The 25,415-nt window shown below is 45.9% G+C and overlaps 1 protein-coding gene across 3 annotated transcripts in view; it reads right to left on the reverse strand.

Moving 5' to 3' along the window:
* LOC141128963 (apoptosis-inducing factor 3-like) overlaps positions 1-25,415 on the reverse strand; it is a 241,227-nt gene that overhangs the window by 183,726 nt on the left and 32,086 nt on the right. The window contains exons 1-3 of one of the 3 annotated variants that reach the window (XM_073616627.1): positions 17,258-17,638; positions 9,701-9,779; positions 2,444-2,553 (exon numbers count right to left, since the gene is read on the reverse strand). In XM_073616627.1, the coding sequence (XP_073472728.1) occupies positions 2,444-2,553; positions 9,701-9,762 (172 nt within the window). In that variant the 5' untranslated portion in view covers positions 9,763-9,779; positions 17,258-17,638. Of the gene's footprint in view, positions 1-2,443; positions 2,554-9,700; positions 9,780-11,968; positions 12,043-17,257; positions 17,639-25,415 lie in introns of those variants that run through there. The other 2 variants (XM_073616629.1, XM_073616628.1) reach the window with 2 other exon arrangements.

Genomic DNA, 25,415 nt, shown 5'->3' on the forward strand with positions numbered 1-25,415 from the left:
CCACCCCAAAGCACCATGTTGATGAGGACAAGGGCCTCTTCCCGACAACCCTGACCGTTGGTTGTCGGGGTCTGCTATCAGAATCCGGGAGCTGCCTAATAATAATAGCTGCCTAATAAATTACTTTTAAAACCTGTGTACTGTGTTTTTTTATTGACACTTTTTTCCCCTAGGTGAATGGGTAGGGGTACCATGTACCCCATACTCATTCACATAGGGTGGGGGGCCGGGATCTGGGGGCTCACTTATTAAAGGGGGCTCCCGGATTCCGATAAGCCCCCCGCCCGCAGACCCCGACAACCAACGGGTCACAGGGCGCCCCCCTCCCCCAAAGCACCCACCCCTTGCTCGTCCCCACCCCCTTTCCTGACCGGCCGGGCTGCGTGCTCGGATAAGGGTCTGGTATGAATTTTGGGGGGACCCCCACACCGACTTTTTGGCGTAGGGGGTTCTCTTTACAATCCATACCAGACCTAAGGGCCTGGTATGCCCCTGGGGGGGAACCCACGCAGGTTTTTTCATATAAGATTTGACACGGCGTTCCCCCTCATGATTCATACCAGACAGCTGTCAGCACTGCCAGTCACTCATCGCGAAAGGAAAAAAAAGTTTTCCTTTCCCGATCAGCGAGCCAGCGCGACATGCACAGTACCCTGTCGCGCTGGAAACACAATCTCGCGGTCAGGTACTGTATGTATTCTTCTACATATTTTTGGCGGCGATCTGTGAATTTTATCATGACTGTGACATTGTGGCAAACAGATCGGACACTTTTCACACTATTTTGGGATCGGTGACATTTATACAGCGATCAGTGCTGTAAATATGCACTGATTACTGTATAAATGTCACTGGCAGGGAAGGGGTTAACACTAGGGGGCGATCAAGGGGTTAAATGGGTTCTCTAGGCAGTGATTCTAACTGTGGGGGGGGTGGGACTGACTTGGGGAGGAGACCGATCGGTGTTCCTATATACTAGGAACACACGATGTGTCTCTTCTCTCCCCTGACAGGACGTGGATCTATGTGTTTACACACACAGATCCACGTTCCTGCTCTGTTACGAGCAATCGTGGGTGCCCGACGGACGAATCGGCTCCCGAGTGACGCTCCTTATACCGCCGGGAAGCCGAGGAGATCCCACCTGCGGATGTCATATGATTATACGTGGGTAATGAAGTGGTTAAATAAAAGATAAAAAAAAAAAAAGAAGAGGATACATACATACATTGCATGTACCTTGTGGGGTTTGTAGTGCTTCCATTGATTGAAATGATGCTAAAATTATAGGCATGGATTCACGTTTTGGCTTGGTTCACATTAGCCTCCAAAGTCACATGACTATCAGTGCAACTTTGGAGTACGACTTTGATGTGACTTTTTATACTCTGTGGCATTAAAGTTGTATCAAAGCCAGACCAAAGTAGTGCAGGAACCTTTTCTAAAGTTGGACAGATCTGTGTAATATCAGTTAAGACAGCTCTCATAGGGAAACATTAAATTTCACATGTCATCTGAAATTAAAGCGGGGTTCCCATTAAAAAAAAAAAAAAAAAATTTAAAAGTCAGCAGCTACAAATACTGCAGCTGCTGACTTTTAATCGGACACTTACCTGTCCCAGGGTCCAGCGATGCGGGAGATCAAAGCCCCGCTCGTCCCCCCCTCCGCTCGGTGGCGCCGGTATTTTAACTGTGGGCGCGCGGCTGTGGCTTCACAGCCGGGCACCCACTGCGCATGTGCGAGCTGCACCGCATGCCGTCACTGGCCCCGCATTAATCTGGGACGTCACGTGCCCCAGATGATTGACAAGAGGGAGGGTGGAGAGGCGATCTCCCTTCCTGCGCCGAGGGAAGTGACGTCAGGAGCCCAGGCACCGAAGGAGGCAGACTACGAGGGACCCCCTAGTAACAGGCATTTAGAGGCGAGTTAAAAAAAAAAATTTTCTCCAAATGTTTTTTTTTTTAAGCACTTTATAGGCACCTGCCTACAGTGGCCAATGGTAAATCCTGACCTGGAGACATTTTTCTTGCCAAATAATGCACTACAATGCTGTCAGTGGGCATGAGCCCTCCTCTTTATGAGGTCTTGACTCATGTAAGTGGGGGCTTATTTTAATTACCACCATGGCAAAGTTCTCATTGAACAATTATATGCTCACACTGGAATCTACAGTACACACAGACATTTTAGAGAGCAGTGCATTATACACCCAGAATCATTATATAACAAACTCTTGTACCATTTAACAAAAGAAAATGGTCAAAGAAACAAAAAGGTTTCTGTAAAGTCCAAAATGAAAATGTACAGCATCCTACAGTAAGTGATTTTATGTGACCTTCTCTCAGGTTACAGCAAGCAATAAAAAATAAAATGTTAGTTGGCTACTCTGGATGAGTAATGCAGTGGTAAAAGTCTGCCGGGCGTATTCTCTACAGGACTTACCCTTACTTAAAGGAGCTCCATAGTGGGAACACTTGTTGCCCACAGCGCTGAATGTCCCATTACTCTTCACTAATAAGATACTGCTCCCTTCTATCACGAATTCCCGCATCCTGCATACAAGAGAGGTAGGTATACATTATTGATTTGATATGCGTCCTCTTTAGAAAAATTTTAATACTCAAACACCAGTGTTATACACCCTGCATTAAATATTATAATTGTAATCCAAATATATAAAAGTTTAGAAACATACATTTTTTTCTTGCAGTGTCAAATAGCTGTCACCCATAATGAATAATCTGGAAACTCCTACAAGGACGTGTCACATCCCTTCCTGCCCCTCTTCCAAAAGTAGCCGACATTTGCACCCACCTTCCATAATTCACTTTAGGCAAAGCTTGGCCAGTAACAACAAACACCAATCTTGCTTGAGTACAACAGTAACAAGGGCTGATGGAAGTTGGGTCAGAGAGTGGGTGATAACATTAGTAGAAGTGCTAATATTTCCCTCAACAGCCCTTGCCCAGCAGCTTGGGAATAGAATAGCAGAAACGCGAGCACAAAAAGGTCTCTAAATATGCATTTAAAGGTTTTAACTTCAGAATTTATTAAGTAAATAGGGGTAGGGGTTTAAGTCCTCCCTTATGCTATTGAAGATGAAAAAAAAAAAAAAAAAAAGTTTGGCCTTTAGATCTACTTTAAAATGGTTGTAAACCCTTTACAACCACTTTTTACTACAGGCAAGCCTATAATTAGGCTTACTTGTAGCTACATTGCATATCTCCTAGACCTGCACGGTTTAGGAGATACCCCCTGTATTTGCATGTGCCGACGTCATCGGCACATGCGCACTTAAGCAAACTGAAGCAATGGCACATATGCGCCGTTACCGACGGCTCCCACACACATGTGCAGGAGTGACGTCATCGCGGTTCTGGGCAATCACAGCGCCAGAGTCGCAATACCCGGAAGTAACCGAGAGTGATGTTGGCCACCGGAGCGGTGAACGAGGACGGCTGCGGGGGCTTCGATCTCAGGTAAGTAATTCATAATGAGCTAGTATGCTATGCATACTAGCTCATTATGCCTTTGTCTTGCAGGTTTTTTTTTTTTTGGGGGGGGGGGGTTAGGGTTTACCACCACTTTAAATTATACTGAGGAGTATATACAAGTTCTAAGTGAAAATGACTTTAATGAATACAGTATGAGATTAAGCGGTTGCCTGAAATTTAGAACTGCAGTTAAATGACATAGGAATAAAAATGAATGAAACACAAACATTCATCCTATGGTCTCCTGCCTTCACTCAACATGTTGATGCAGAAATTTACCAATAACAACTTGATTTTAAAAAAAAATGTTCTTTAATTTTGGTAGCATAATTATTAATATGTAATTTATGTTCCTTGCTAGTGTGTGCTGTAAATTGGCTCCAGCATTGCTCCTGCTCCTTCTTGCCGGAGGCTGCCATTTTGCTGATGCCCAGGGCCCCTGAGCATCAGTAAATCTTTAGTCTGTCAGCCGATTGTCCTCTAGTGGCTCTGATTCTCGGCACAGTGCCGAGAATAGAGAACCAGCGAGGTTGTTCAGAGCAGGATGAGACCGTGCATTACTGGATTTTAAATTATGGGCACTTATTTTTATTGTTTTCCATAGCTTTACCAACAAAAGTGCAAGCATGAAATAAGCTATTAGGACTTAATTTTCTGACCAAAATTCTACTTTAAAGACAGAACCAATATGTAAAGCAAGGGTGGAAGAATTGTCACACCGCTTGATCTTACCTGCCCAGCTTACAATTATTCTGCACTGAGGTCTTAAAGTATAATTTAAAAGCAAAACTTTATTTTTTTAGTTTTGGAAAGAATGGAGAGAGATTAGAACACTTGTCAGCTTTTATTGCTGACTGTCCCCCCCCCCTTAGGAAGATTCACCCTCTCTATTTGTCCTTTTTACCATTATCATTGAAAGTGAAAGTAAAAGAAAATTGGGGTTGTCCCCAGAAAAGTAATAGAGAGCAAATCTTCCAGTGGGGACATTAATTCTGGTGACCTGGGGGCCCCAAGATATTCCCCTATTCCTCACTTCCTGTTTGGTTATGGGACACGAAGTGAAGAAAAATATCCGTAATGGGGCATAAATGGCGAAAAGAAATCTGACAGGGGTTATAATCCTCCATTACTCTATCCAACATAAAATAAAAGTTTGGCCTAAGGTACTACTTTCTTGCAAATTTCATAAAGAGTATCCATATTTAACCCCATGAACCAATAGTACACACAGATATGGCAGTGTGAAGGACACTAGGGTTGTCCCAATACCACTTTTTTAGGACCAAGTACAAGTACCGATACTATTTTTCAAGTACTCGCCGATAGCGATGACTTTTTTTTTAATGTCACATGACAGTGTTTTTTTTTTTTTTTCTTTTTTTTAGGGGGGGGGGGAGTGAACGGTGTCTGTGTGTTTTTTTTTTTATTTACATTTATTATTTTTTACAATAATATTTTTTTTTATTCTTTATTGCAATATGTGTTTTTTTTGTTTTGTTTTTAATCAGCCCTGTTGGGGGGCTTTGGTGAGATATCAGGGGTTACAATGTTTCAGTTATGTGAATGGACAGAGTCAGCTGACTCTGTCCATTCACACAGCGGAGAGGGACAGCAGAACGGAGGGGACAGAGGAAGAGAGAGGGACAGCGGAACGGAGGGGGACAGAGAAGGAGAGGGGGACAGAGGAACGGCGGAACGGAGGGGGACAGAGGAACGGCGGAATGGAGGGGGACAGAGGAAGAGAGAGGGACCGCGGAATGGAGGGGGACAGAGAAGGAGAGGGGGACAGAGGAACGGCGGAACGGAGGGGGACAGAGGAACGGAGGGGGACAGAGGAACAGAGGGGGACAGAGGAACAGAGGGGGACAGAGGAACAGAGGGGGACAGAGGAAGAGAGAGGGACAGCGTAATGTAGGGGGACAGAGAAGGAGAGGGACAGCGGAACGGAGGGGGACAGAGAAGGAGAGGGGGACAGAGGAACGGCGGAACGGAGGGGGACAGAGGAACGGAGGGGAACAGAGAAGGAGAGGGGAACAGAGGAACGGCGGAACGGAGGGGGACAGAGGAAGAGAGAGGGACAGCGGAACGGAGGGGGACAGAGAAGGAGAGGGGGACAAAGGAACGGCGGAACGGAGGGGGACAGAGGAAGAGAGAGGGACAGCGGAACGGAGGGGGACAGAGAAGGAGAGGGGGACAGAGGAACAGCAGAACAGAGGGGGAGAGAGGAACGGAGGGGGACAGAGGAACGGCGGAACGGAGGGGGACAGAGGAACGGAGGGGAACAGAGAAGGAGAGGGGGACAGAGGAACGGCGGAACGGAGGGGGACAGAGGAACGGAGGGGAACAGAGAAGGAGAGGGGAACAGAGGAACGGCGGAACGGAGGGGGACAGAGGAAGAGAGAGGGACAGCGGAACGGAGGGGGACAGAGAAGGAGAGGGGGACAAAGGAACGGCGGAACGGAGGGGGACAGAGGAAGAGAGAGGGACAGCGGAACGGAGGGGGACAGAGAAGGAGAGGGGGACAGAGGAACAGCAGAACAGAGGGGGAGAGAGGAACGGAGGGGGACAGAGGAACGGCGGAACGGAGGGGGACAGAGGAACGGAGGGGAACAGAGAAGGAGAGGGGAACAGAGGAACGGCGGAACGGAGGGGGACAGAGGAAGAGAGAGGGACAGCGGAACAGAGGGGGACAGAGAAGGAGATCGGAACAGAGGAACGGCGGAACGGAGGGGGACAGAGGAAGAGAGAGGGACGGCGGAACGGAGGGGGACAGAGAAGGAGAGGGGGACAGAGGAACGGCGGAACGGAGAGGGACAGAGGAACGGAGGGGGACAGAGGAACGGCGGAACGGAGGGGGACAGAGGAACGGAGGGGGACAGAGGAATGGAGGGGGACAGCGGAGGGGGACAGCGGAAAGGAGGGGGCATGGAGGATGAGGTGACAGTCAGCGGTGATCGCATTTAGGGGTGTTACAAGCACCGATCACCGCTGTATGTCACTAAAGCAGCTGAAAGCTGCGGGGGGAGAAGCTTGTTACTCCCCCACGCGCCGATCACCGTTGACTGTACAGGTATCGGCAGAAGCATCGGGAGCATTTGCCCGAGTACGAGTACTCGGGCAAATGCTCGGTTTCGGTGCCAATACCGATACTAGTATCGGTGCCAACCCTAAAGGACACTTCTGTATAATTTTACCCTAACATTTTTAAAGAAACCCTTACTTTACAGGGAATATACAAAGTGTTGAAAAGCAACTATACATTGAAATACAGGCTAAGAAATTAAGTCAATGGACCGCTGTTTATGAAGATGTAACCAATCAGCCAGGTTTTGAATAATATGAATATACTTTGTATATGCTTAAAATTAATTTCTAATGATAGTAATATGGTATTGTCTTTACTGTCAAAGGTTGTATATATAATGTGTGTGTACATACAGTATATAAGCAGAATAACTGTAATCATTAATCCTCCCTGCCTCTAGTAGCTAATTTACAAACCTCTACATTAAAATATGTTAACAAAAATATGGAAGAGTAAGCATGTAAAAGTGCTCACAGCAAAAATTATTCAAGGTTAGCTGAAAAAACACTCAAAAAAAAAAAAAGTTACCTTCCTTTTCATCATTATTAGTGATAAAGTGCTTTGTGTAGCACAAAGCATGAAGGCTCTGTTTACACTAGTGCAATTTCAGATGCGACTTGAGTAGCACAGAATCACAGGACAATGGAAATCACATTGTTTTCAATGGTACCTGTTCTCATCAATGCAACACAAGAACTGATGGGCCAGCCTAGGGGAGGCCTTTATAAACTTGTATGTGTTTGGGTTTCCTGCAGAAGGTGGAGCCCATCTCTCATGTGACCGTCCTAGAGGATGAATTGGGAAATCACATAATTTTCAATGGTACCTGTTCTCATCAATGCAACTCTGCTAGATGCTATTTTGGAAAAGGTTCCTGTACTATTTTGGTGGAATTCCAACAGGATTTTGGCTTCATAGAATATGCAAACCACTTCAAAGTCGCTTCAAAGTTGCATCCAAATTGCATTCAAGTTGGACTATATAATCACACTGAAAGTTGGATCCAAATCAGATTGCAGCAGTATGAACCTAAATGGATTTAAACCCGATTCATGAAATTTGAGCTGGGCACATATCTGCAGTGTTTTCTTATCTCTCTTCAAAGCACTGTGTCTGGTGGCTTTCTCCTGCTCCTTTCTTCTGTTATCAGCCTGATAATTTCGGAAACATTCTCCTACACATGAGATAAAAGTAGGCTGAATTTTGTGTTGGGGAGGGAGCTATAAATAGATTAGCAAGCAGCTTGCCCTGTCTCAGAACACCTCAGAGTCTTTGCCTATGTGGAGTGGGGGTGTGTATGCCTTTTCTCCAATTAGCTGTCTTGGCTGTATGCCCCGACTTCACACTCTGTGTTAAACAGGAAGAGAAAATCTCCTAACAGGATGTGAACTTTCTAAAGACTATATAAAGTTGAAGACAGCAGATATACATGCAAAACTTATGTAGGGAGATTTATTTCATCCATGTGCATCATCTAGGGCTGTTCACTTCACTGGGTATATGTGATGGTTTACATCCACTTTAAGAGTCCAAATGTTTCTGTTGTATAGTTGCATATTTGAATCAAATAAAGAAATGTCAGCACTGTTGGGGGGGGTTTGAATCTTTACATAAAAATCCATCAATTTAAAGCAGAGTTCCCCTTAAAAAAAATATATAAATAAAAAAATTAAAAGTCAGAAGCTACAAATACTGCAGCTGCTGACTTTTAATAATTGGACACTTACCTGTCCCAGGGTCCAGCAATGCGGGGGATCGAAGCCCTGCTCGTCTCCCCCTCCGCTCGGCAGCACCGGCATTTTAACTGTCGGGGGAGGGGAAAGAGGTGATCTCCCTTCCTGCGCCAAGGGAAGTGACGTCAGGAGCCCAGGCGCTGAAGGAGGCAGACTACGAGGGACCCCCTAGCAACAGGCATTTAGAGGTGAGAAAGAAAAAAAATTTTCTCCAAATGTTTTTTTTTAATTCTTTTTAACCTCCCTGGCGGTATGATTATTTCGGATTTTAGGTGCTGAAAGTGGTACAATTATTTTGCATGGAGATTTGGCGTTTTATATTGTAGGCCTGTCATTCTTAACAATAACACACTTATATCTGTCCACCAAGAGTCTAGTAGATATCCCGGGTATGATGAAGTTTGAAACACAAAATCATAAATTATAATATAATAAATAAATATAAATAATTAAAAAAAATAATAATATAATAATAATAAAATAAATTTCCCCACGATTCACTATCGCTCAATTCTGCAAGTGTTCTAATTTACTATCTCTGTTTTCTAGCTGGTCTAAAGCCACTTTTAACGTAAAAGGACACTTTTTGGTGGACAATCTCAAGTTTCCAGGCAGAAAGAACAGTATATATAATATAAAACTGCATGCAGGGCATTGGACAAAGCACTGGGGACAAAAGGGATGTGAAATTATTTCATACAGTACTGTAATCTCTAAGATTACAATACTGTATGTGTTATGATTTTTACAGTTTTTTGAATTTGCCACCAGGCTCCGCCCCCGTGCGTCGTGACGCTCGCAGGGAACAGAGCCTGGCACAGAGAGGCTTCGGAGTAGGACAGAACCCGCAGACACAGCGGGGGACATCGCAGGATCCTGGGGACAAGGTAAGTAACACCGCACCAGGATCCTGCAATGCAATCCCGAGTGTGGCTCGGGCTTACCGCTAATGGTGCTGAAATTTAACCCCGAGCCACACTCGGGAATACCGTCAGGGAGGCTGCGCACGTTAATTTAATTTTTTTCTTTTTTGGGGAGGAACTCCACTTCCAGGTCAATTTGTGCTCCCCATACAAGAGCTTCAGGTTGCAGAACCTGTACTGTCATTCTACTTTATATGGTTGATGCAACTGCTGTTGAACTGCTTGTTCTATCACATCATTTCATTATGAATATATGCAAATAACCCCTTCAGAAGAAGAAATGACTTCTGGGTAAATGCAGGCATGTAGGTGAACGTCCCACCCACTAAACAGTTACAAAGCAGCTTTGGTTTGACAAATGGACAGCACTGTTAGATTATTGAACTTGATCCGCAAAGGCTGGTATACATCTCATGCTAAGAGGTGGTGTTCTTTCCTTCTCTACTCTACAGCTCAGCGCTTACTCTCCATCTTTCATTTCGGATTCCTTGCACAGCTCCTGGGTGATCTTCTCATTTCCACTCATGGCGATTCTCTTGGTTGCTAAAAAAAAAAAAAAAAATTATTATTATAATATATATATATTTATATATAAAAAAACAACAGTAATAAAATGTATTACACATCCAGGTTCAAGTCATTTCAAAAATATTATTTTGCTAGATACTAAAAAATGCAAGCAAGCATGCAGTTTAGCCTTATCCCCCGCCTTGCCCAAAATGGATTTACCCCAATTCCAGAGGTCAGAGGTTGCACCAAGGGCAATGTTCTTGCAATTCTGACATGGATACAAAACACATGGTGCCTGTATATACACTTATTTGGAGAAGGAAATATTTTGCACCATGTGGCGCTCCTCATGTACACTGTATTTGATCCCTAACTTGAGTTATAAATAGAAGCCTCACAACAAACCCCATTATTGCACGATGCAATGTGGACACATGACAATATTGGCACTGAAAGGGCGTGGCATTGCTCTGTCACCTCCTAAGCCCAATGCATTGGACTTTCTCAGTGGCCAGCATTGAGCATACGAGGGGACGTGATTAAGCAATGATGTCATTAAGTCACCACACACCTAGGCTTTTGGAGATGCACTGGACGAGAAACTGATGTGTATTATGCACCTACTAATCGAAGTTCTTTTAGTACATATTTCTTTTAACAAGGTACCTGCTATGCTATTGGATTTTTTTTTACTTTTTATATTGCTATACCAATGGGTAAAGCGAGATCTGTGGCCTTCTAATTGTAGGGTCACAATACACATTTCAGTCTGATGATACAATCTTTGCACAATACACGATAATATAATAAGATATGTAATATAATCGACCCATTCTATCCAATCAATTTGTATCCAGTAAGGCAGATCCTTGTACTACACAGCTGTTGGTAAGATCTAAAGGAGATCAGATTGTAAGGTCTATGATGAAATTGAAAGGCCATACAGTTCTGGTGAGTGTTTGGTGTGGAGGAAACGTTATACAGGAGTGTAAAACATGACATTTCATGACTATCGTCGCACTGGCTGAGGAAAAGATAACACATTGTCATCGATCAACTCTTTGAATGGATGAAATAAAGTGTGTGTGTGTATTTGATTCATAAAGCTTCATGCACACATGTGTATAAATTTCTGCTCTGAATATGCTGTTTTTTCCTGCAAAAACATGGCAGAAAAAAAATGCCTCGATCATGTATGTATGTGCGTTTGTGCACGTATGACGTTGAGTGTAAAGGCATTCTACTGGCCAGAATATTATTTTTATTCGGGCCACTGGAATAAATTTACGCACCTACCTCACACATTTATGTGTGTTGCATGTTCATAACTTATGCTCATAGGCTCATACGCACATTCATTTTAAGAGGGAGGTTTCAGGGAAAAAAAAAAAAAACTTACATTTTAAATAAGGAACTTTGAAGCAAAATAAGGGTCAGTGTCCATCAGCAGCCTCACCATTGCCTTCAATGCAGCAGCCTCACCATTGCCATCAGTGCAGTCTGATCGATGCTCATCTGCAGCCTAGAGGGGACGGGATGAGCGGCGACAGATTACATACAGTGACTGTATGTAATCTGACCCCGCTTGTCCCGCCCCCCTCCGAGACAGCTAAAATTGAAGTATTGGCGTATAACACACACACGCTATTTGCACCTGATTTTCAGGGTGAAAAATATATATATTTTTTATATTATATTATATATTATATAGGCTGGGAGATTTCCCCTCCCCAAAAAAAATTAGCAATTTTTTTTTATAAAAAACTCGAGTCACGATTCAAATCCGATTTGTTTTTATTATATTGTATACAGTGATGTAGTGATTCAGTATACAGTGATGTAGTGTGTCAGTATACAGTGATGTAGTGCGTCAGTATATAGTGATGATCACTGTATACTGACACACTACACACTGACTGTATACTGACACACTACACACTGTATACTGACACGCTACACACTGACTGTATACTGACCCACTACATCACAGTATACACTGTATACACAGTATTGCACTGATGGATTGTCCTCTGTTAGTGTGTGTGTGTGTGTGTACTGATCACACCCACTATGACACACACTGCCATCCATACAGCCAGCCCTTCTCTCTCTCTCTGTCCCTGTGATCTCCCCACCCCCCTCCTCCTCCTGACATCACAGCCCTCCGATACACAGCGCTTCACCAACAGATCTAAGCCTCGCTTACTACCCTACCTACCCACCATTCACAGCGTCCGGCCTCGCGGACTAGGCCAAAGCCGAGGCCTCGCCTGAAAAATTGTGCCCGCAGCTCCTCAGAACCGGCACGGTCCTGGTGAAAAAAAAAAAATCGATTTGAAGAAGATTTGATTCGATTTGACCTCTCAACTCGATTTTACCCATATATATTTAGCCTATATATATATATATATATATATATATATACACATACACACACACACACACACACACACACACACACACACCTATAAAAATAGGATTTTTATGCCTGCGTGCATGAGGCCTAATATTATTACAGGTATTAATATAGCACCGTTACCTTATGCAGTGTTTTATAGCACACGTTCACACTGTACTGATTGGTACAGAGAGGGGAGAGAGGAACTGGGCATGACGCCGGTTTGTTTACAAGTGATCGCTCCGTCATTTGATGGAGCGATCACGTGGTAAACGGCCACTTTCAGCGGCCATTTACCGCGATCCTTGATACTCCCGTGCATCAAGAGGTCAGGTGCAGCAGCGCTGTGGGCTGGATCCTTAGTGCCCACAGCGTTGCTCTGTGCCCATTGCAGCACTCATCCAAGCATAACCAGCCATCCACATTCATGGCTCAACCATGCTCAGCCATCCCCATTCATGCTCATCCATGCTACATCAGTTCTCATCCATGCCACTGCAGTGCCTCACAAAAGTGTAATAGGTAGTCAAATTAGAGTTGAAATTTATGCCCCTAGAACACCTGATGGTGCTCCCTGCATGTTGGGCCTCTGTATGTGGCTAGGCTATGGAAAAGTCTCCCAGATGTGGTATTGCCATAGGAGGAGTAGGAGAATCTTTTTTGGAGTGTTATTTTTGGTATGTACATGCTATGTGTTAGAAATATTTTTGTGAAAAAAAAAAAAGTGTTTTCATTTTCTTTCCACATTTTCAAAAAACTTGTAGAAAAAAAATTGACATGTTCAAAAGACTCATTATGCCTCATAAATTATATGTTGGGGTGTTTTCTTTCCAAAATGGGGTCATTTTTGGGGAGTTTCCATTTTCCTGGTGCCTGATGGCTGATGGTGCTCCCTGCATGTTGGGCCTCTGTATGTGGACAGGCTGTGTAAATGTCTCGCACATGTGGTATCGCCGTACTCAGGAGGAATAGCAGAATGTATTTTGGGGTGTAATTTGTGGTATGCATATGCTGTGTGTGAGAAATAACCTGCTAATATGACAATTTGGGAGAAAAAAAATCTTGATTTTGCAAAGAATTTTGGGAAAAAAAATGACAACTTCAAAAAACTCACTATGCCTCTTACTAAATACCTTGTAATGTCTACATTCCAAAAAGGGACCATTTGGGGGGTATTTGTACTTTTCTGGCATGTTAGGGTCTCAAGAAATTAGATAGGCCGCCAGTACTTCTGGTGTGATCAATTTTCAGTGATTGGCACCATAGCTTGTGGACTCTATAACTTACACAAATACCAAATAATATCCACCGATTTGGGTTATTTTTTACCAAAGATATGTAGCAGTATAAAGTTTGGCCAAAATTTATGAAGAAAAATTACAAATTTGCAAAATTTTATAACAGAGACAAAGAAAAATTCAGTTTTCTTTTTTTTTTTTTTTTTACGGAATTTACGGACTTTTTTCCATTATAGCTCATAAAATAAAAACCCAGCGGTGATTAAATACCACCAAAAGAAAGCTCTATTTGTGTGAAAAAACAAATTAAAAAAAAGGACAAAAATTTCATATGGGTGCAGCTTCGCACGACCGCGCAATTGTCAGTTAAAGCAACGCAGTGCCGTATCGCAAAAAATGGCCCGGTCAGGAAGGGGGTAAATCCTTCCGGGGCTGAAGTGGTTAAAAGGAACCTTTCTAGGAACATGGGGGCTGTCAGGGTTGAAATTTTTATTGAAAGTGTGAATTCTAGGGCTGTTGTCCACTCCCGCTTACTAACCGATTAGTCACTGACCAGGATCAAGGGCACTGCCAGTCTAGTATCAGGGTAAATAAATGGATATGCCTTTTCAAGTCAGATTCTCATAAAGCAAAGGAGGATAAAACGGGTGAAAGCCCGAAGCTTCTACCTTCAAGAAAAAGCTAGCAATATCAGTATTCATATTTGAGGTTTTTTTTAGAGCATGATAACATTGTGCTGAGAACATAAAACATTCTAATAATAGATTAGAACAACAATTCCCCTGTCAGTTCTTTCTCCCAATACCAGCAGTGACAATAGTCACCGTGACAAAAAAGGTGTTATGCTACATACCGGAATTCTATAGGGACTCTTGCTTACATTGGTGATTAGGTTCTCACATTACCTTCCTGCCCTTTTACACCACTGACTCAGCAGAAAATTAGAACATGAGCTGTTTGCCTTTTCTATATTTATATAATCAATGTAATCATTGGAAAAGGTGGAGCCCATTTACCAGTTATAACATCTGATAAATGTACATTGCATCTCAAAAGGTCATTTTTGCCCTGCTGATAGTAAGCTGACTATACACTATATTACCAAAAGTATTGGGACACCTGCCTTTACGCGCACATGAACTTTAATGGCATCCCAGTCTTAGTCCGTAGGGTTCAATATTGAGTTGGCCCACCCTTTGCAGCTATAACAGCTTCAACTCTTCTGGGAAGGCTGTCCACAAAGTTTCGGAGTGTGTCTATAGGAATTTGTGACCGTTGGCCGATGTGGCAGCCCGAATCCTGGGTTCTCTCCCTTTCCTCGCACCGGCATTACAACTGTGGGCACCCAGTTGTGACAGCTTGTGGCTTCATAGCCGGGTGCACACTGCGCATGCACGAGTCTCGCTGCGCCTCCCGTATGGTCGAGCAATCTTCTGGGACCTGTGACGTGTCTCAGAAAATTGCAGGGAGGGAGGGGGAGAGGAGAACTTCCACTCAGATCGCCTATGCAGTCCAAGCGGACATGGGAGCAGGTACCTATCAAAACTATGTACCCACTCCCCCTCAAAAAAAATAACATGCCAAATGTGGCATAGAAGGGGGGAGAGTGCTTAAAATGTAACTACACTTTTGTTGGAAAAAAAAAAAAAAAAACACCATTCCCCTCTGGGTGATTTATGTACATTACTTTGTTGCAGACTCCTACCTTTTGTTATTTTGCAGAAATCACTGTCTGTTCCTCTGTTCTGAGTGAGTCTAATGGGAGTGGTTTCATAATTATCAGTCAACTGTGCACCTGCAGGGCTCTAATGAGGAAAATTGCACAGCCTGCATCCCTTTAGATGGGTTCCTATTGGTAGTATCACTAAAAATGCATTTTTTTTGTTGCATGGGATGCCTGAAATCTGACTTGTATCTTAGTGCAGAAATGATGTTTCTGAGGAGTGGTCAGTACACATTTTGTGTATAGAACACCTCCAGGTAGCCATACTGCATTGCATTTTCAGACAATTACAGTGGCTGCAGATTGGAAAGGTAACTTTTAATAACATTAAATCACAATATGACTTGTGTCGCAACTGTATACGCTATATTATTTTTTTTCCCCACGAAAGTGGAGTTACCCTTTAAAGCGGAACTTCCCCTTTTGGGAAGCTGATTAGTTTCTATGCAGAGTGACACCAGATTTTGCACCCCTCAGTTTCAGACTGCATTCACACTTCAGCGTTTTGAATCACTGGCAGATTTGTCGTGATTCTGGCTGAGATTTCAAAGCGCCGATGTGTGAATAACACCTAAAATCATGGTGCCAGTCTGGGGCAATAAATGGCACGGCAACCCGCATTGTGTGAAGCTTGTCGCCCAAAAAAAGTTCAGGAGCTACTTTTGGGCGGCATGCTTCACACGATGCGAGTTGCCACGCAATTTATTGCACGACAATTGTGGATGACCCACACCACGATTTTAGGTGTCATTCAAATGTGAGTCCCGCAATTTGTCTTTCACACATCGGTACAAATCTGCCCACGACTAAAAACACTGAAGTGTGAATTGGTACATTCACACTGAGCATCGTGCGATTTCATGCCCGCATTTAAGTGTGAGTTCGGGCCGAGATTTGAAAGACAATTGTGAGGGTTCATGCACAGATGTCTATTGAAATCGCCCCCGAAGTTGCCAAAAGTAGTGCAGGAACTACTTTTGGCAAACAATGCAGTGCCGCAAAGTCAGTGTTGCACCAAATGGGACAGTGCCATTGCCGACAATAGGCTGCGATTTGGCATGTCAAATTGCAGCAGATGCGAATGGAGGCTTAGAGCTGCACATTTTTGTGTGCTGTGAGAAAACGTGTGATTTTGCGCATTTTCCCACAATACACATGGCACCTTCCACCTTGTGCATTAACTAGTTGCCACCCGCCCTGCCATCAAACGGTGCAGCTCTTGCTCTGGGGCGACGTCATATGACAGCGTCCCAGAACGGCCGCTCTGGCGCTCAGGTCCGCGGTCACACCGTGTTGCTAGAACATGGCGCCACCCCGATCTCTATAAAAAGCTGTGTCCACGGTTCTTTAACCATGTGATCGGCTGTGTCCAATCACAGCCGGTCAAATGTAAACACAGAGATACCGGTAATCGGCGGTCCTCGCCTCACATTGACAGTGTGTGGCGAGGAGAGCCGATCAGTGGCATCTCCTCACAGGAGACATCTATACATGTAATCAGGGCACTGATCATAAGTGCCCTGATTACAATAGCGACACCAGTGCCACAAATCAGTGCCAGCGATAAGTGCCCACCAGTGGTGACCACCGCCCATAAGTGCCACCAATCAGTGCCCATTAGTGATGCCAGTCCGTGCTGGCTATCAGTCCCGCCTATCAGTGCTGCTTATCAATGCCCAATAGTGCCACCCATCAATGCCCATAAGTACCGCCTATCCGTGCCGCCTATCTGTGCCACCTATCAGTGCCCATAAGTGCAGTATATTAGTGCCTCATCAGTGCCACCTAATCAGTGCCCACCAGTTCAGCCCATCAGTGAAGGCGAAAAGTTACTTAACTGCAAAATTTACTGACAAAAACTAAGTAAAACATTTTTTTCTCAATTTTTTTTTTTTTTGTAAAAAAATAAAAAACCCAGCAGTGATTAAATATCATCAAAAGAAAGCGCTATTCGTGTGAAGAAAATTATAAAAATTTCATCTGGGTACAGTGTATCATGACCACACAATTGTCATTCAAAGTGTGACAGCGCTGAAAAATGGCCTGGGCAGGAGGGGGTGGAAGTGCCCTGTAGGCAGGTGGTTAAAGAACAGATTGGCAGCATCTCTAGATCAGAATAGCAGCCAGCAATAGATAGGTCTACACTACTCACCACTAGTCCTGGGACTGCAGAGGGTCCTGTCTGTGCTGTATGGAGAGCAACACTTGTCAGCTGACCTCCTCACACAGCCCTGAGCCTCGGCTCTTCCTCCTCACACAGCACTAAGCCCTGGCTCCTCACTCAGCTCCTGGCACTCTTCTTTAGCTGACACAGGAGTGGCTCTGCCGGTGTGCACACTCATGATGAAAGTGTTCTCCACACTATCCAATCACTGGCCAGAACTAGCCTGTAACCGGGCAACCCGCCCCGCCCCCCTGCTGCTGCCTCACACACGGGGAAGTTGTGTCAGGATAGTCCTGACTGGAGTGTGATATAACACAGGAGGAGGAGGGGGGAGTCCCTCATCACACACTGTACCTGATGTAAATAGAGACATGCGCACTCCCTAGAAGGATTACAAGGGTGTGGTAGCTACTACATTGGCTTATATAACACAGGCAATGGTATTCATTTCACATCCAGGAGCCATGTGACAATGACCCCTCCCTACAGCTGGTGAGACATCAGTTATCCTTGGTGTAGCAGTAAAATCGGTATTCAATGAAATTTGGTTTCCTCTGCCACACCTGTCCTGTCACACCGAGCTTATCGGTTCTGTCACAGTTTTGACTCAGAAAAAAATAATGAATATTGATTCAGGTTACATCAGTTTTTTTCTTCAGTTCTGTTTAGTTTACATCAATTTTTTTTTGTTTTTGTTTTTTTAAACGAATAGGCTAAAATCGCACTGTACCCAGATTGCATGTTGCTGTGAGGGCCGAACTGGGAATAAAAACCAGCCCTGGAAAGAATTTCACACCAGCCTCATAACATTATTATACCAGCCCAACATCATTATTTTCTTGCTCATTAAAGAGAAAACCATGCATTTAAAGCACATTTGAAGAGTGTATTACAGCTGTGCCCAGGTTACAAATAAGATAGGGTCCGTAGGTTTGTTCTTAAGTTGGAATTTGTAAGTCAGGACAGCAGTGGCGGCCCGTGCACTGTGGGCGCACGGGCTACGGCCCGCCATCCATGCGCCCCGCCATCCATGCGCCCAGCCCCTTTCAGGACGGCAGATGCATGGATTCCTGTGGGAGGGGGTGGTACTTTTTGAAGAACCTGATTAGAGCCAGAGGCTCTAATAGGCTTCAAAATAGGGTGAGCTCGGGGCGCAGAGAGTGCACCCTGATCCCACCCAATTGTGTGACGATAGCGAATTAATTTTCGCTATTTTCACACTAACCTTCCTCCCCGCCAATCAGGAGGCAGGGTGTCAGACCCGTCTCCTGATTGGCCAAAGTGCCATTCCACCCTATTGGATGCCTGGCGCTTAGGAAGAAGAGCGGAGTAGACACGCTGGAACTGAGGTCGCCCCCACTCCGGTGCATTGGAGAGGAGCTGCTGCGGTAAGTCCCCTCTGTCAGAGCGGCGCATGGGGGGGGGGTTGGGGGTGCTGCGAGCCCTGCGAGTGGGGGGGGGATCGGTGGGTACAGTGGCTGCATATGATGAGCATAAGTGGCTGCATATACTGGGCACAAGTGGCTGCATTTGACGGGCACAAGTGGTTGCATATGACGGGCACAAGTGGCTGCATTTGACGGGCACAAGTGGCTGCATATACTGGGCACAAGTGGCTGCATATGATGGACACAAGTGGCTTAATTTGACAGGCACAAGTGGCTGCATATGATGGACACAAGTGGCTGCATTTGATAGGCACAAGTGGCTGCATTTGATGGGCACAGTGGCTGCATAATTCCAATTTTTATAGGTATTTGCAGTCTGATTATATTGATTACAAACTTGTTTTGTATTTCATACAGCTTTATAATAGATCCGCACACACCTGACACTCCTATTTCACTTAATGTGACAACACAGGATCCACCCCCTCACCCCCACCCAGTCCCAGTCAAAACAGAGACCCTTTCTCATCTCAATTGTCCGGGGACCTGGATGCAGAGCAGCAGGGTGAGTCTTTATTACTGCCCCCATCACCTGAAATGTTTAGGGGCACACATGAGCCTGCAGACTCCCCAGTATCCTCCACGAATAGAAACATGGCAGAGATGGCAGACCTAATGTACAGCCAATCCAGCCCTGATAGAGATCTGCCTGCACCTCAACCAACACCCTATGCTGGGGATGCAGTGCTGCTAGCTCGTTTCTCTGCAATGCTGCAGCAAGAACTAAAACCTGTTCCATAATCACTACTGATCTTAAACGTGATATCCAGGGCATAGGAGAAAGATTTGAGAAGATTGAATCAAAGGTGGACGGAGCAGTTGCAAGGGTTAACCAGAACTCCACAATGATCTCAGATCTTCAGGGCAGACTGGAGGAAGCCTATACCAAAACTGAAGATTTGGAGAACCGGTCTCGCGGGTACAATGTGCGCATAAAGGAACTTAAAGAAACCCATACTGATTTGGAAGGAGCCATGAGCTGATGAAAAAACAGATTCCTGCACTATTATTGCATAAAGGAGAAGTTGATGTTTGCAGCCAAAAATAGATCGGATCTGTCCCTGTTTGGTGCATCTATTCCTCTTTTCATGCCAATCAGGAGGCAGGGTGTTAGACCTGTCTTCTGATTGGCCAAAGCGCCATTCCACCCTATTGGATGCCTGACTCTTAGGAAGAAGAGCGGAGGAGACATGCTGGAACTGAGGTCGCCCCCGCTCTGGTGCATTGGAGAGGAGCTGTTGCGGTAAGTCCCCTCTGTCAGAGCGGCGCGCGGGGGGGGTTGGGGGTGCTGCGAGCCCCGCGAGTGGGGGGGGGATCGGTGGGTACAGTGGCTGCATATGATGAGCATAAGTGGCTGCATATACTGGGCACAAGTGGCTGCATTTGACGGGCACAAGTGGCTGCATTTGATGGGCACAGGTGGCAGCATATGATGGGCACAAGTGGTTGCACATGACGGGCACAAGTGGCTGCATTTGAGGGGCACAAGTGGCTGCATTTGACGGGCACAAGTGGCTGCATATACTGGGCACAAGTGGCTGCATATGATGGGCACAAGTGCCTGCATATGATGGACACAAGTGGCTTAATTTGACGGGCACAAGTGGCTGCATATGATGGGCACAAGTGCCTGCATATGATGGACACAAGTGGCTGCATTTGACAGGCACAAGTGGCTGCATATGATGGGCACAAGTGGCTGCATTTGATGGGCACAGTGGCTGCATACTTCCAATTTTTATAGGTATTTGCAGTCTGATTATATTGATTACAAACTTGTTTTGTATTTCATACAGCTTTATAATAGATCCGCACACACCTGACACTCCTATTTCACTTAATGTGACAACACAGGATCCACCCCCTCACCCCCACCCAGTCCCGCTGACCTGCATGGCGGCGATCGCCCGTTCTGAGCCCCGGTATAGCCGCCTCATTGCTCTGGAGCTTAGAAATCCCCAAGGCTTAATCTCCTAAACGTACCCCATCAGGAGGCGGCACCGACCAATCAGAACCCGCGTAGCCCGTCCTCTCAGTGAGGAGGAAGAAGAGAGAAAGCTGAGAGGATTTCTACGCTCCAGAGCCGTGACCAGGGGTCAGAACAGGCGATCGCCGCCATGCAGGTCAGAGGTCAGCAGGACTAGGGGGGGGGGGGTCCTGTGTAAGTTCACCTTACAGATTTTTCTGTAAAGGTGAACTTACACTTTAAGCATTTCCAGTAGCAGATTTAATCACTTACTTAAGTCGACCATACATGGATCAAATTTTTGGCTGATTCAGCAGTGACTGGTCAAATTTCGTTCTATATATGTATGGGCAGGGGGGGATGTACAGACATAATATTTGTATCACCCCCTCACACCCATTATAGCTACCTGAGTTCTTACTCAATCCAGCGCTGTGCTTGTCTCTAGCGGCTTTCTCCTCTTTCCCTGCATTCTCAGGACAAAGAAGCACAAAAGTCGGAGCCATTGGCAGAGAGCAGGTGGCAGGGCCAAGCCATGCTGCGTGTGTCTATGGACACACACAGCCCAGCTCGGGAGTAAGCCCACATGTGCCCCCATAAGAAGCTGCTTCCTATGGTGGTGAACGAGGAAGAGGAAAAGCCAAGAGCACTGGTGGGGGACCCCAGAAGCGGAGGTTTGGGAGCCACTCTGTGCACAACTAATTCAAAAGTAAAAGCCCCCCCCTGACACTTGTGACCAGAGGGAAGAATGCCCCTTACATTGGTTGCCAGAGGGAAGAATATCCCTTACATGGTAGGCCATGCTCCTTACATTGAAGGTCAGTGAAATTGTGCTTTCCACTGGTGGTAAGGGGGAAAAGGCCCCCTTTAAAGTACTTCTAAAGGCTCAAGGTTTCTTACCTTCATGCATTGCATTGGCTCCCGCTCCTGTCAATCAATCATCTGTGTGTGAATGGACACGCCGAGCCACCGCTCGGGAGCCCCCAATGCAAGCTGCTTGCTCTGGGGTACTCGACAGGAGGGAGGGGCCTGGAGTGCTGGCGAGAGACCCAAGAAGAGGGGGATTGGGACTGCTCTGTGCAAAACCACTACACAGAGCAGGTAAGTATGACATGTTTGTTATTTAAAAGAAAAAATAAGGAGCGCAATCAAGGTCAGACGTGCTCTGAGTGAGCTCTGCACACCGCCGGTCCAAAGCAGCTTCTAGCAGAGGCAAAAAACGGGAACAGACACCCGATCTTGGCTGGAACATATCCCCAGCGGGTGAAGCAATGCGGGCAACAGGTCAGCCCAAAAGAAGGCCATATAAACAACAAAAACAGAACGGAGCAGTGTGCCCTTCCTCCGGACAGAAGCCTCCTTCAAGATGGTGCCGGAGTAGGGAGAAGTACAAGGTGGCTCGAGCTCAGGCACAGGCCCATCCAGGTCACAGAGGAAGGCAGCCAAACAAAACCAGCCTGAACAAAACAGAGACCCTTTCTCATCTCAATCATCCAGGGACCTGGATGCAGAGCAGCAGGGTGAGTCTTTATCACTGCCCCTATCACCTGAAATGTTTAGGGGCACACATGAGCCTGCAGACTCCCCAGTATCCTCCACGAATAGAAACATGGCAGACCTAATGTACAGCCAATCAAGCCCTGATAGAGATCTGCCTGCACCTCAACCAACACCCTATGCTGGGGATGCAGTGCTGCTAGCTCGTTTCTCTGCAATGCTGAAGCAAGAACTATCTAAAGCCTGTTCTGTAATCACTACTGATCTTAAACGTGATATCCAGGGCATAGGAGAAAGATTTGAGAAGATTGAATCAAAGGTGGACGGAGCAGTTGCTCTGGGTTGCTCTGGGTCTGGATCTGGGTAGACAAAAAAATGGGGTAAGCTTGGATTGCGCCACAGAGGAGTATAAGGTGACACTACCCTTTCTTGAAGTGCCGCCCTTCTAGTCGATTCCCATGCTCTGATGATTGAGCGCATTGACCCCGTCATGGGATAGGGAGCCCCCCTGCCCCTGTATAGTAGGTCAGACAGTGCCTCATATGAGCCAACCACAGCAACCTCCAAAGTTACCGCAGCATCATGCTCTGGTTGAGTCAGCCATTTATGTGCAAAAACCAACTGCTGCAGCACTTGCAATCTAATGTGTGGAGTCCCCCCACCCCAGAGAAAGTCTGTAATCACTCTATCTATGGACTGAAAAATAGTCTGTGGTATCCAAACCAGAGAATTCCTAAAGATGTATAGAAATAGGGGGAGGAATTTCATTTTTAGCAAGTTTATTTTCCCAATCAGGGACAGTGGATGGTTACGCCAGGCCTGAGTGCGCAGCTTAAGCGTCTGAACGATCGAGGCGACATTGAGGGGGATAAAGTCAGATACCGACTGGGTAATATGCAGTCCCAGATATTTCACCTTATCCATCCACTGGAGTGGGGAGCCTGTCGGGGCCCTAAGGGTCAGGGATGGGACTTGCAATGGGAGAATTTGTGACTTACCCCAATTTACCTTGAGACCGGAGAAACGGGAGAAAGTGTCTAGAATGGATAGAGCTGTGGTCAACGAGTGGTCATGATTCCCCAGGAAAAGCACAATATCTTCCGCGTATAGCGTTTTTTTCCTCCAAAACACCCACCCGTATCCCCTGCACCCCAGAAGACGCACCCAGGGCTGCAGCCAAAGCCTCGATAAGCAAGGCAAATAAGCCCAGAGAAAGCAGGCAGCACTGGCGCGTCCCCCTAGCTACCGGGAAGAGCTCTGACACCAACCCATTAAACCTGACTGCTGCCACTGTGGAATGGTACAGTATCGCAATCCATTGACAAAATAAAGGGCCAAACCCGATCCTTGCCAACACCTCTTGCATATAGCTCCAGTCTACAGAGTCAAAAGCCTTTTCTAAATCTAAAAAGACTAATATTCCTCCTTTGGTAGTCTCAGGGCCTAGCTGTATATGGGTATACACCCTTCTCAAGTTGATATCAGTGGCCTTACCAGGCATGAACCCAGTTTGGTCTTCCAACACTAACTGGGCTGCCTGTTGGCCAGCTTTTTTGTAAGGATTTTAAAATCCATTGTCAGTAATGAGATCAGCCTATATGAGGCGCAGTGGAGGGGATCCTTGTCTGGCTTGGCTAAGTACAATATGTGCTTCGTACATTGAGGGAGGCAGCTGGCCCGCTTTTAAGCATTCCCGATAAAGGGCCAACAACCGTGGTGAGATAATTTCCTTATGTTGCCTATACCACTCAGCAGGCAGGCCATCTGAGCCCGGTGCCTTATGGTTTGGGAAGGATGCCACCGCTACATCCAGCTCCTCCAGTTTGAAGGAGGCATCGAGGAGCTCAGAGACCTCTGAAGGCAGAGTGGGAAGGTGCAGAGGATCCAAAAGCGCAGCCAGGTCTTCCTTGGGGTAGGATGGAATAGAGGTGTATAATGTATAAAAGGAAAGGAAAGCATCAAGAATTTCCTCTCTAGAAGACATTAGTGTTCCAGAGGGTGAGTAAATACAAGGGACAACAGTGGATGAATAACTATCGGCCACCAGCATGGCCAGCAATCGCCCATTCTTGTCCCCCCATTCAAACACCCGTTCCATTATCCGCTTACTGTCCTTTTTGGTCATATCTTTATAGTGCAGATGCAGCACCCTTCTGGCTTGGCGCAGGTCCGCCAGAGAGACAGACGAGGGATTATCAGCATATATCTGGGCGCATACCTGCTCCTTCTCCTGCAGTACCTCAGTATCATGTCTATATTGGGTTCTAGTGGCCTTAATTGCAGAAATGTACCCCCCTCTAATAGTTGCTTTAAATGCATCCCAGGTTAACTGTGCAGTCGAGGAACCCCATTGATCTGCCAATAAGATTGTAATGGTGTCTGGATGGGCTCATCCACAAATGTATCACATACCCACTCCAGCGAAAGCCGGCAAACACCTGAGGACCGAGGACCCGCCAAGTGCAACACAACCTGGAGTGGGGAATGGTCAGACAGGCCCCCTGGCAAATATGAGGCCTCCAATATCAATGACAGTAAGTCGGATGAGGCAAATGCCAGGTCAATTCTGGAGGAGGAAGCATGTCCCAGGGACTGGTGAGATTAGCTTCTGAGATTCGGATGCTTTCACCTCCATAATTCTGTCAGCCCCGCAGAAGCGCCCCAATGAACCAGCTCCAGATTCTGTGCGCGCTGTGGGTTTGAGGTATCTAGTGTGTAATCTAGGACAGCGGTCATCAACCCTGTCCTCAGGGCCCACTAACAGGCCAGGTTTTATGTTGCAGACTAGAATACTGCAATCACTGAGCAGCAAATTATATCACCTGTGATGTATTTCAGTTATCTTGCAAACCTGACCTGTTAGTGGGCCCTGAGGACAGGGTTGATGATCACTGATCTAGGATATTATTAAAATCTCCAGCCAGTAGGATTTTCACTGGAGCCAATGCAGCCAATTTGTCTAGCATTATATAGAGAAGCTCCCTGGAGAAAGGCGGAGGGATATATACATTCACTAGTGCTATACGGCAGGCATGTACTTCCAATACTACAATAGCATATCTTCCATCCGGATTCGTAACAACGTCGGCTATCGGGCAAGGCAAGGATTTGTGCAGGAGGATAGTAACTCCCCTGGCATAGGGTGAATAAGTGGCGTGTATAGCTCGCTGTATCCAGGGGCGCTTCAGGGCTAAAATTTTATTACCCATAAGGTGTGTTTCTTGTAAAAACATAA

This window comes from Aquarana catesbeiana, linkage group LG02 (genome assembly GCF_042186555.1).
Source record: "Aquarana catesbeiana isolate 2022-GZ linkage group LG02, ASM4218655v1, whole genome shotgun sequence".
NCBI lineage: Eukaryota > Metazoa > Chordata > Amphibia > Anura > Ranidae > Aquarana > Aquarana catesbeiana.